The 13,572-nt window shown below is 36.9% G+C and overlaps 1 protein-coding gene across 1 annotated transcript; it reads left to right on the plus strand.

Annotated features, from left to right (window-relative positions):
* Positions 1-295: 295 nt before the first annotated feature.
* Positions 296-8,403, plus strand: LOC104593517 (L-ascorbate oxidase-like). The gene is made up of 5 exons (XM_010253398.3): positions 296-659; positions 773-865; positions 997-1,209; positions 1,421-1,615; positions 7,211-8,403. Exons 1-5 carry the CDS (start codon positions 369-371, stop codon positions 8,168-8,170), a joined length of 1,752 nt encoding a protein of 583 aa, XP_010251700.1. The 5' UTR covers positions 296-368; the 3' UTR covers positions 8,171-8,403.
* Positions 8,404-13,572: the final 5,169 nt, after the last annotated feature.

Here is a 13,572-nt window from a genome sequence, read left to right on the forward strand (position 1 = left end):
CGACCTAATTGCGTAGAAATTTCAGGAGTAACAACTCTAAGGGAACAATTTCTTTTCCTTCTGTAACGTCAAAATCATCATAACCACTTAGAGCAAACCACCTTTAATTTGCTAGTACAATGTCATAGAACAGGGTTAAAACAATGAAATAATCAAAGGCTTTGATGTAGAGCTAGCAATGGCCCCATGTTGAATGAATTGACATCTTCATGGGGCCACAACATCTAAGGCCATTGACATCTGCAATTTTGTCTGTGGAATCGCCCCATCTAGTTCTATAAAAGCAGGAGGCATCCAGCATCAGTTCATTGACAAGGGTATTGTTGGAGATATTAATCCATCTCCTCCTCCTCCTCCTCCTCCTCCTCATGGAGCTATTATGTTGTAGTAGATCCATCAGGCCTCTCTTCATTATTTTGTTCTGCTTCTCATCAGCCTTGCTTCAGTCATCATTGGTTGCTGCAAAGGCCAGACATTTCAAATGGGATGTGGAGTACATGTTCTGGTCCCCAGACTGCAAGGAGAGTGTAGTGATGGGGATCAATGGCCAGTTCCCCGGACCGACGATCCGGGCAAAAGCCGGCGACATTATTGTGGTGGAGCTGACGAACAAACTCCCCACAGAGGGAGTTGTCATCCATTGGCACGGAATTAGACAGGTTAGTCTGTCTGTTTCCCTCCTCCCCTCAGCTCTCTTCGATCTCTTCTCTTCTGTATTATTATTATTGCCACCCACAAAGTAATGACATTCTTGGTTCATATTTCCTTTCAGTTTGGGACGCCATGGGCTGATGGAACGGCAGCCATTTCTCAGTGTGCAATTAATCCTGGGGAAACCTTCGTTTACAGGTTCATGGTTGACAAGGTATATATATAGACTTGTCTTTGATCTGATGAAGCTAAAACTCAAAAGGGTTTTCATTTATTTATCAACCTGTTTAAATTTGGACCAGAGAAAATTAACTAAATGTAATGATACTGTTGTGGGTGTTTCAGCCTGGAACATACTTTTATCATGGGCATTATGGGATGCAAAGATCAGCTGGGTTGTATGGATCTCTGATAGTAGATGTGGCAGATGGTCAGAAGGAACCTTTCCATTATGATGGGGAGTTCAGCCTATTGCTCAGTGACTGGTGGCACCAGAGCATCCATGAGCAGGAAGTTGGTCTCTCTTCCATTCCATTTCGTTGGATTGGTGAACCCCAGGTACCCTCTCTCTCTCTCTCTCTCATCTTCCTTGTAATGGCCCAGGTTGGCAGGCAACTTTTTAGGCCAATGCTTGTATATATGCTTGTTTGTTACGTTACTTTCAATACTTGTATAATGGAATTTTTCTTTACATGGAGAGATGGAGAGATGAACAAAAGAAGAGAGTGCTAAGACCTAACAGAGAAATAATTTTTCTGTACATTTGCAGTCTCTTCTGATCAATGGGAGAGGACAGTACAATTGTTCAGTAGCAGCACATTACAGCAGCTCGACATCAACCCAGTGTGATTTGGAAGGGAAGAGGCAGTGCACGCCCGACGTTCTCCATGTGCGTCCAAACAAAACTTACCGCTTGAGAATTGCTAGTACCACTGCACTTTCCTCTCTCAGCTTGGCCATTGGGGTAAGAAAATAATTCCCATTTTATCTTCTTTTAGGAGAATAAAGTAATTACCTAAATAGTGTCAGCTTTTAGGTTAAATGGTTACTTTACATGGTATTAGAGCCTGTTGACTAAGCGAAGCAAACCACGATTTACTGCCCACCACTCTCTACCCACACTCTACCTACCTTGAATTGCAGCCACACATGGCCATCTTGTCTTTTGTCTTTTGAGATGTGCCACTGCAGTGTATTGTGGGTAGGGAATAGGTAGAGAAAGTGAGTAGGAAATTAGTTCAATTTTGGCCTGTCTTGTTATATAAATAAATTTCAACACAAGGTATGGATGGGTTTATACTTGTCAACACTTTAAGCCCAATAAACCTGTTTAGTGTATAGTGTATTAGAGAATAAAAATCTATTTATTAAGGTTTTAGGGAGAATTATTCATTGAGACATTTATCTTAGTCTCTTTTTTCCCCTTGAACAAAAACATGCTTCATTTTCTCTATAATCATAATAATAATAATAATAATAATTTGCAGTTGGCCTTTTAAACTTTCAAGTTCACTTCTTGTAAAGGAATCATTTCCGGGGTTGTTTAGATTTTCTTTTTGGTAAATGGCAGTTGTTTGGATAAATCCAAACAAAGTTAGGCTGTATTTGGATGCAATGTAAATCAAGAATCGATGTAAAATTTACATCGGTTCACTTTTGTACACGTTTGGTAAAAGAGTGTAATTATTATCAACGTAAAACTACACTCCGGTTCAGTTTTGCTTGCGTTTGGATGGAGTGTAGTTTTATGTGATAATCGATGTAAAAACTACATTGATTTTATCGATGTAAAACTTAAACATCTTTTATATTGATTTTAAATTACAACGGTCATATATATTTACGGTTCAGTGTAAAACATAATCAGTGTATTTTTACATTGATGACATTTTACACCTCTTCCAAACACAGCCTGGCTGTATTTGGATGCGGTGTAAATCAAGAACCGATGTAAAATTTACATCGGTTTGCTTTTGTACGTATTTGGTAAAGGAGTGTAATTATTACCGACGTAAAACTACACTTTGGTTCAGTTTTGCGTGCATTTGGATGGAGTGTAGTTTTATATCAATGATAGATGTAAAACCTCATCACCTTTAAAGTTTTACATCGATAATCAATGTAAAAACTACATCGATTTTATTAATGTAAAACTTAAACATCTTTTTACATCAACTTCAAAATACAACGGTCATATATACTTATGGTTCAGTGTAAAACGTCATCAGTGTATTTTTACACTGATGATATTTTACACCTCTTCCAAACACAATCTTGATTCTTTGTCTCACAAAACTTCCTTTTTCAAAAGAAAACAAATAAGCACTTAAAAGAATGATCCAAAAAGGAAAACAACTTGCTCTCCACTACTTTGTTAATATATTCTTATTCTCAAGGAATGGTGTTTGTTAGAAACCAAATAACCAAAACCAACTGCAAATTGACATCACTCAATAAGGAACATAGACATTGAATTATGAGCCTAAAATTCCTGAAATCAAAAAATTCTACATATATAACATTCTTCCGCACATTGGAAATATTCCCCATAGGGATATGTGTAAGTGTAGAGTTTTTTTGCAGAGGATTCTATCACAAATTATGGAACCTAACTGCCTAGTGTATTTCAAGGGTCCAGATTGGCTGGAGACGAAAACTTATCACGAGTAAATATCAGTGTTCTGTAATGTATATTGACATGAGACACACACCTTATGCATGCAGAGCACTGACGTGTCCACTCGTAATAGGTTGTCCAATTCATTGCATATGATTTTGTCTCTAATAAATCGGGTTCTCTGCCCAAAAAGTCAAGGGCCGTTTGGTAAGTCTTTTTTAGAAAATTTTTTAATAGATTTGAGGGTCAAAAGACAATGTGAGCTTTTACATTAAGATCTTAACAGTTTAATGGCTGTTTGGTTAAGGCATGTCTTTTCGCATGAAGACAAATTAAAAAAGAAAAAAAAAACAACAAAAAGCTATATTTGGAACTTCTCGAAAATAATTCAAATCGGACTTACCGTATCTTTTCGGGGCTACAGCTTTCAATGGCTAAATCTTTTTCCAATCATATGAGAAAAGATGAAAATACGAATTATCAGGCTTAATATATAAAAAAGAGATTTAACACAAATTGACTTGTAGCTCATATTTTATTAACTTAATTACATCACTAGATGCGACATGTTTTTTATGACCAAATTCCTCTTGGATATATAAATTTAAGTGCACCATTCAATGGACCCCCTAAAGCTAAAGATAGCATGACCTGATTTGTTTTTCCTTTTTAGAAAAAAAACTCTAAATTTACTATCACCATTATCCTGCTTTGAGTAGATTATTAGCTCACCTAACGTCCTTGGTTGAGTAAATTGAGAGTTCTAATCACGGACAGGTCCCTCTCCCAAAACCAAAGCTTTTGCACATTGGGGGTGGGAATAGGACACAATATTCAACAAAAAATGGGCTTTCTGCTGGGGTATCTTTTGTCTTCTCATCATCTTTAGAAAATGAGCATTCTCATGAGCATTACATTATTGAAAAACGACACAACATTAAAAGACTTTTTTAAATTTGTAATCTAATGGCCGAAGGAGGCCTTTGCTTTTTGCTTTCCATACTTTTTTATTCAAACCAAACACAGTCTTACTGCTTAGTTGGGAGGGTTTTTGAGACGTGACTTCTCACACTCCAGCCGAACCCCACACGGAATTCATAAAAGCAAGTACATAGCAGTCTTTTCAAACCACCATTGACCTAGATGATTGGACCGTTTGGCAAAGAACCATTTAGCAACCAGTTCTATTTTACTTTAAACACAGTCCTTGGCCAAAAATCGTTGAATTGATTAATAACCCACTGATCTAGGCGGTTAAACCGTTGATCCGTTCAACAATCTTGGCCATTTTTTATTTTAATTTTTTAAGATGAAATGGACCATCTATTTGAACTGGATGAACGAACCATCAACCTGAAAACCGGTGGCCAGAACAGTTCCAATTCCGAGTCAGATTTTAAAACCTTGGTATATAGGGAGAAGAAAATTAAATCCTTCTAGTAAACCACATTTATTCACCTTCATATGCTAAAGTTCTAAACAATAAATATAGTTTGATTCCATTAGGCTCAGTTGAAAGAATACAAATACAAAATTTGTAGAGTGCAAATACACATTTGTTCACCTTCATGAATGCACTTTTCGCTCCTTGTGTTAAAAAGGAGTAGATGTATCCTTTTGATGGTGGGTAGCAAACCCACGTCACCCATGTAGATGCTCTAAAATTCTCTTGAACAAAGGTGATCTGCCTTTGTTATTCACCTTCCAAAAGCTAAAGGCTGGTTTCTTTTAATTATTGGTAGTAGCAAAAGTTATTCCTTTTTTTTTTGTTCTTTTTTTTCTGATCATCATATGGTCTTCTAAGTCTGATGCGCATCCCAACAATGGTAGCTTTTCTAAGTAATTTTTCTTCTTAACTAATCACAAAATTCCACCTCCAAAGTTTGGTCCCAACTAGATCACATTCATGTTCCTCAGATGCCCTACATGCACATTGAAAAGTAGGAACTTTTCCCATGTTTGTCATTGAAAGATGTTTCTAATACATGGTTGGGATGTGCAGTGAGCCTATAAGGCATCGGTAAGACACGTTCTGTGGGGTAATATGAATTGTCCCTAATACACAACGGGGATATGCTATAGAACGTTGTAGGGTGCATTCTTGTGGGGGGCTGATTTGATCTCAATGAAAGTAAAAAATGATAATATGACTAACTCAACACTATAGATTAACCTTGGAGGTGAATGGGTTCCTTTTGTTATCCGATTTAGATCAAACTGGGCAAAGGAAAATAGCAAATTCTTTAAAATATAAAGCTCTAAAAAAGATAATTAAGAAAATAAATAAGATGCTCTAATGGTTCTCATGAACTCATCCAATAAAAATAGCTCTAATGATTCTATAGTTACTTGTGAGCACTTGAGCAGTGTTCGATGCACTTGTAATTATCATTATCATCATTGTCGTCATTAGATCACACCTAGATGCCAGCGCCATGTTTAAAAACGAGAGAATTACAAAAGAAAACAAAAAACATTTCGGCAGTCCAAATTAATAAATCAAAAGAAGATACTTTTTAATGATAAAGAACAAGGTGTACGTCTTGGAATCTATTCTTGAAAACAATTTCTTGTAGTAATAAATTCTGAAGACATAACTTTTTGACTTCTGATCGGCCTGCCATATACGAAATATACATCTTTACTTGTTTGGACCAATAATTGTTCTTTCCTGCTGTTGAAACCTTCAAAAAAAAGTAAAGTTTTTCTTTCCCACTTTTCTTTTTCTTTTTCCATTTATTCTGCTCTAGTCTGGCTAAGTTATTGTTCACATTTCACACTAGAGGGAATGTGAACAGTGGACCTACAGCCTGTTCTCTCATGTCCATTCATGAGTTATAGCTTTTGTACTTCATTATTCAGAAGTTTGTGAAAGCCTCACGATTCCAGTGGGACAATGACAAAACACTAGTGGAGGGAATCAAACCTCTAGAATGGGTGAAAGAAGGCAATATTTCATATCATCTCCACTAAAGAAGTGGAGAGCCTTCTGTGGTATACCATTGGCATTATACTGTGATTATTTGTCAATTTCAGCTTTAGTAGACTTCTGGGTCTATACTTGATCACTTAGAACCAATATTAAGACAATTAAATCTTAGGAGGTCTTCTTTTTTTGGATTTTGAGATGGAGGAAAGTTGGTCAATGGGATTTTGATTCCCATTGATCAAGAAATTCATGTTCTTTTTTTTAGATTTATGTGGGGATTATAAATGTTTATTTACGTATACTCATCTCCTAGGTGAATAAATAACTTTCTCATCTGAGGGAAAGTTGTCAACACTTGAATGGGACAAACTTTTCAACAATGAATTTTTATGTCTAAAATAATAATTTTCTTATTTACATGGAAAATAAAAGAACATGAATAAATGCACTTACCCAGATAATCATAGATGACAAGAGTTACTCTTTGATACCAAAATCCTTTGACTCAAACACAAAGGTTTCATGAATTCAGCTAGATTAGATCCATTGGGTTGAGTTGGTAACTTGACACCTTTTTAGTGTAAAACTATTTACAATCAGAATACACTTCAATTCTAATTTATGCAGGAGAATTTTCCATTTTCTCTTAGAAATAGGAAATTAAAAGCAGAAGCCCATTGTGTGTGATATGCAAAGGTTTGAAAAACCAGTGAACAAGGAAAAGAAAAAGGAAATAAGAAGAAAACACAAAAAAACTACAATACATTATAAAGCTAATTGGCATATATAGACAATAATTGGTGAAAAATAACCAGGTAATTGAGTTGATCACCCAACAAGATCTACTACTTTGATTGAATCCATTACTCTACAAACTTATTTTCTTTCATTAATTCTACAAATAACTAATTCAAGTATCTGTCATCAAATTTATTTGGATGTCTAATGAGATAACCTAAACTTATCAAATTTTCTACTGTTGTGATATGAGTTGCATTATATATCCTTTCCAGAATCACAAGATGGTGGTGGTGGAGGCCGACGGCAACTATGTCCAGCCATTTGCAGTGGATGACATGGACATTTACTCCGGCGAAAGCTACTCCGTCCTGATCACTACAGATCAGAATCCATCCTCCAATTACTGGGTTTCAGTCAGTGTAAGAGGAAGACTTCCCAAGACCCCACAAGGTCTCACCCTCTTAAACTATCTCCCCAACAGCGCATCCAAGCTGCCAACCTCTCCACCTCCGGTTGCTCCCCTGTGGAATGACTATGACCACAGCAAATCCTTCACCTACAAAATCCTCGCCTTACAAGGCTCACCCAAGCCTCCCACCAGCCCAACCCGTCGCATCTACTTCCTCAACACCCAAAACAAGGTCAATGGCTACACCAAATGGTCCATCAACAACGTCTCCCTATCCTTACCAGCCACTCCCTATCTGGGTTCCATCAAATTCGGAATGAAAGGTGCATTTAATAGCCAGGTCCCGCCGGAGAAATTCTCCGAGAGCTACGATGTGATGAGACCACCCACCAATCCAAACTCTACCACCGGAAGTGGAGTCTACATGTTTGCCATGAACAGCGTGGTAGATGTAATCCTTCAGAATGCTAATATACTGACCGTGAATGTTAGTGAGATACACCCTTGGCATTTGCATGGACATGACTTCTGGGTGCTGGGATATGGAGATGGGAAGTTCACTGAGAAGGATGTTAGTAAGTTCAATTTGAAGAATCCCCCCTTGAGGAACACAGCAGTTATCTTCCCTTACGGATGGACTGCATTAAGATTTGTGGCCGATAACCCTGGAGTCTGGGCTTTCCATTGCCACATAGAGCCTCATCTTCATATGGGTATGGGCGTGATCTTTGCTGAAGGCGTTGAGCGTGTTAGAAAGATACCCAATGAAGCATTGGCTTGTGGGTTGACAGGAAAACTGATGATGAACAACTACCGCCCATAAGAACAGTTTCTGGGTTTTCCGTTTAAGTTATTTCACTTGTGTTTTGTCTATTATTGTCATGCGATGGTTATCTATTATTATGATAAAAATCTGTGTGTCCTGTGAGTCGGCCGGGCAGCTTTGTATAATTGTCAGAATGGTTTTGTAATCCTCCGGATTCATGGCTTATATCCTGTGGTCTGAGTAGGGCTGTAATTGATTGTTGTGTAATGAAATTTGCCTTCTTTGGATCAGGGTGCAAGTCCGGCCGGATTAGCTCGGTTGAGCTCAACACCATTTTAACCCAACCCAAAATTTTCAGGTTGGGTTTGTATTAATGGCTTCGGATTGTCCTAATTTCTCTGCCTCTTTTTGCCATGTTTTTTTCATTAATTTCCTAGTCCCAAAGGTCAACCATTCATCTCAGTTTTGAATATCAGAATGTGCAATGGAATTCAGAGATTCAGGGCAATCTTTGCCAATTTGTGTGCAGTCTGTTTAGTGTTCCGGTTAATATGACACTCTTAATAGGCATTGAAAAGTGATGGCAATTTTCCCTATTTACTCATCTTTGTAAGATTCTCCTTGAATAGGGTGGGGATGGGGATGGGGAAATTTTCATCCCCATTGGTGGAGATAGGAAAGCATATCTTTCCCGTGTATATATGTATCTATGTATCTATATATGTATATATGCATATTAATATTTTAAAAATATAGTTGAATATGTTTAAATATATTTGAATCTTTTTTTAATAGAATTGCAAATCATAACTATTTTATTTTTAATTTTTTAAATGATTGACCTCGTAAAAAAATCACAGGGAGTGGAGATCCCCACCACGGAAATGGAGATCTCCATGGAGACAGGGACGGTATCTCCATCCCTGCCCCGCCCCATTGTCATTCCTAACAATAATGAAAGAGAGAGAGATTCTACCAAAAGGAGGTCGACAATTTGTTTCTCATCACCTTCAAAAGCCACTCAATTCAATTGCAAATCCATAACAAAATTTATTCTCTTTGCAAATCCATTACAAAATCTATTCCCATGGAGAGAAGCCCACGCTTCCACTAAATTAGAGACCCGGTGGGGAGTGGAACCACTCTAGAACAAATATGATTTCCATGATGGTTTCTAGCTAGCAATGATACCGACACCAACTTTTGTAGCTCCCAATGCCCTGTCAATGTTCACCTTTAAGGCTTGGACCACAAAGCTTGTGTGAAAGGTTGTTGACTTCATTCATAAAAGGATCACTTCTTGTAGTTGATGTAAACATGAAGAAGTCACTAGAAACTCTTAAATGATTAATTATAGCCACAGGGTTGAAAGCCCTTTCTTCAAAAACATGCACATTTTTGTACCTCCATATCAACCACAACATTGAAAAGCCACACAAAATATAGGGAGAGCCAGTGTCATGTTCCAGGTCCCACCATGATGAAATCCAATCAACTACACTTCGATCGATTTTGAAACACCTTGATCCATTATTAGATTCATAGTGGAACCAAACCATACAGGTTGGACCACTGGGTAGCCCCAAGGTTTAAAGTATTGACACGTATCGGCTCATATCGGCCGATATGTATCATGCCGATGAATTCCTGATACGTCTCTATAGGGGTTGTATCGGGTTAGACCATGCTTTAAAGGGTAGCTGGGACTTAAAACGACTCCTTTGAATCGATTTTAAAAAAAATAAATAAAATATAAAAAAAGCACCGATACAGGCCGATACGTCCTACCAACGTCTTAACCTGTGTAGATACTTTGAACCTTGGGTAGCCCAATTAGGATTGGATTGCATATATTGTCAATGGAATTCTTCAGAATGGGAGAGAGGTGTTGTTATGTACTTAATTATTGAACTGGAATTGAGGAGAGAGGTCTAATAATCCTAGACCTCCTTCTTTATGCTTCAACAAATATCTCCATGCCTTTAAATGATGTTTTGCACTCTCTTTGTTATCATTCTACCAAAGGTCTCTACAAAGTGAATTTATTTCATTGTACACCATCTTCGGAAAAGAAATGTCTGCATATGGAAAACAAGACTAGACTCAAGAGTGGATTTAATCAATTAAGTTTTAAAATTAAATTTGTTGGCATACATACATACATACATACATACATTTATTGATGTGTGATTGTATACACAAGTTAAATTTGACTTTACGATGTCAATCTATATCTTTACTCTTTACTTAGACCAAAAAAATAATTTAATCACTTAGAATAGCTCCAATAGGTGATAAAATGAGAGAGAGAAAGAGAGAGAGTCAAATATGTAAAGTCAATAGAAATTGATGAATTTGATCATGTCTGTACTTGTACTTGTATAAACTTGGAAACTCACAGTACCCATTCTCATGAAAGTCAAATATGTAATATAATAGTGCCTATCAAAAAAATATAACATAATAGTGGATTGGTAAAAATTAATACATTCAAAGATACATGGAGGCTAGTTAAATCCTGTAACCTCTATTAAAGTCAATGGACAACTAACTCGTGGAATTGCCATACCTGAAGTCTGAAGTTAATTTTTTTTCAAAAAAGTACGACAGGCCCATTGCAAATTTCTGACAGCAGATCTACAAAAATTCAAAATGTTTAATACCTCTATTTTATATATTAATGCCAGCCCACGAATTAATATCAATTCTAAGTTGACACTTACCCAATTGTACTTTAGACCTAAAAATTCTGACCCTGGGCTGAATTGTCATTCTCCCTTTTTTTTGTTTTGCGAATTTGAAATGTAAGGGATTCTTAAAATTAGCTTCAGGTATCAATAGTAAAAGGGTTTAAAAGACATCATTCCAAACATTCAACATAAAGAGAAACTGCATTATTACCATTATATAAATGAAGTCCCCATACAAACAGTAATAGATATATTTCAACAGTTATGGTCTCCCACACAAATTACATATGAGAAATTAAACTACTTCACTGTGACAAATATCACAGCAAACCATGTCTAGAAAATGTCACACCTATGCTTGTCACGCTTGAAATATGGTGACTTAGGCTGCATATATTTGGCAGTGAGGTTAGGTAATTTATTGGACTTTTTTAAAAGTTCAATTTAATTATCTTTAGAAAGTCAAAAAAGTGAGAGTTTGGTGAGCATCATTTATTAATGCTGCTTTTATATATATAAAGAAAATCATGCGTTTGGTAATATTGCTAAGAAAAGTCTGTATTTTCACTTAAATGTCAATATTGCCCTCAGGATTCTATGTAGCACATCTCGTTATAAACCATGCATTAACGCTATAAATCAACTAATAACACCATTGGAACTTTGTCTGTGTTCCTAATACATGTGGACCTAGCAAAAAAAATTAATTTGACCAAAATACCATTGTACCAATAAATTGACCAAATACCCCTATAATGATAAATTGACCAAGGTGGACATACAAGGTGCAACAACCAAACCATAGGAGTCAATAAAGCTTGATGATAAATGAATAGACGAAAATGACTCTATACACAAGTAATTGACTAAAATACCCCTATAATCTTCATGGTACTAATCTGCCCATATAAATGCCTCTAAATGATCTCCCCTCTATGGACATCTATAATGCCAACTTCCATAATTAACTTCTGATCTTTCCATGTGTAGGGGTGTAACTCGGGTGGGTTGGGTCATGTTGAAGTTAACCTTAGCCTTAGCCCAACCCTAAAGGTGCAAACCTCAGGCTCCGGTTTGCCCATCTTAGGCCCAATTCAAGTTTAACCCAACACAACTCAGGTTGATCCCAAGCTTGGATTGAGCCAGGATAGATTAGTTGGGCTTGAGCAGGTTGGAAAGTTTAAAAGAATTTATGTATATATTTTTACATAATCATCCTTTATTGGGCCTTGTCCAATTCAATACTAGAATTGATTAAAAATATGTGCAAACTTCATTTAAAAGTGTGCATATATATATTTTATACATATACACATGTATATATAATTAGAAAAAAAAAAGATATTTTCAGATGGACTCAGGTTGGGTTGGATTGGGCTCAGATTACCCAAGGTCTCAACCCAAGCCCAACCCAAGTATAGGTCAGGCCTAAGTTTTCTGGCCTAGGCCCACACCAAGCCCAAAAACCCAAGTCCAGCTCATTTAAAAACTCAAATTGGGTCGAGTCAAACTCAGTTTGGGCATGCCCAAGTTGCACCCCTAGCCACTACACTATCATCTCCCCCTTTGGCCCTTCCTGCAAGAGCATTTGGATATACATGGGCCTTCAACCATTTTAATTTTCTCTAAAGGAGAGAAGGTAATTTAAGAAATAGAAACATATAACATTCACAAAAAAAAAACCATAACCATGCATTATAGTTCAATACAAGGTTTTTAAAACTGACCCGGAGAACGAACCGGTCAGGGGTCCGGTTCCCAAGTCGAATGATCGACCTGTTCTGAAAAAAATTAAAATTAAAAAACGGTCAAAACCGTTCAAATGGTTAACCACCTAGGTCAGCAGTTTGCTGACCAAAACCAATGGTTTTTGGAGAAAATCCGGTTTTGGGGAAAAAAACCGGTTCCCAGTTTTTCCGGTCTGACTGTCCGATCCGGTCCGATTTTGAAAACCATGGTTCGATATAAAGGTTGTACTTCTAATACACATTAAAAATGGAGTAACATAGAAAAGCAATAAATAAATAAATAAATAAAAGCTAATGTTCTTGGCTCCCACAAGGCATTTGCAATACTCTCTATAATTGTGTTCATTTTTGTGCTCCTATTTGTTGAAGCAACACCATCATCTTGACTCAGATGATCACCCTCTTCCTCAAGAACCACAATATCCTCCCTCTCCCAAGTGTGCAATTTAACGAGTTCAAATCTGTTCCTCACAATGCATCATAGCTACATATTAGAAACATTTTCCGTACTTGTGTGTTATTTATTCCCAATACACAGTGGAATGTATTGTGGGGTCGGTGTGAGTTACACTCTCCGAGGAGCAAATCCAATTCCAATTCAACATGTCCCTCTATCTTTATATTGTTGTAGGTAATAAAACAAACCATTACTATATACCATTACATGTGCAGCTCATAAAGTGGTTTGCTTTCTAAAATTGGGAACTTCCCCTTCAAGGAACCAAAGGTATGTTCAATCACATTCCTTAGGGAAGAGTACATGTAATTAAATAGCACCTCTTTCCCTTTGAATCTACCATGATGGGACTGGTATTCACTTAAATGGTAACGCTCACCAAGATATGGTGTGAGGTAACCAGGATAACTTCCAAACCTATAGTCCACAAGATAATATTTAGATATTGGCTGATACGCCGGTAGGGCGTATCGGTCAGTATTGGCCCTTTTTTTTTAACTTTCAGTATTTAGGTCAGTTTAAGTCCCAATTACCCTCTGAACCAGGCCCTGACCCGATACAATC

Source organism: Nelumbo nucifera, chromosome 7 (assembly GCF_055504915.1).
Source record: "Nelumbo nucifera cultivar China Antique chromosome 7, China Antique-T2T, whole genome shotgun sequence".
NCBI classification, from domain to species: domain Eukaryota; kingdom Viridiplantae; phylum Streptophyta; class Magnoliopsida; order Proteales; family Nelumbonaceae; genus Nelumbo; species Nelumbo nucifera.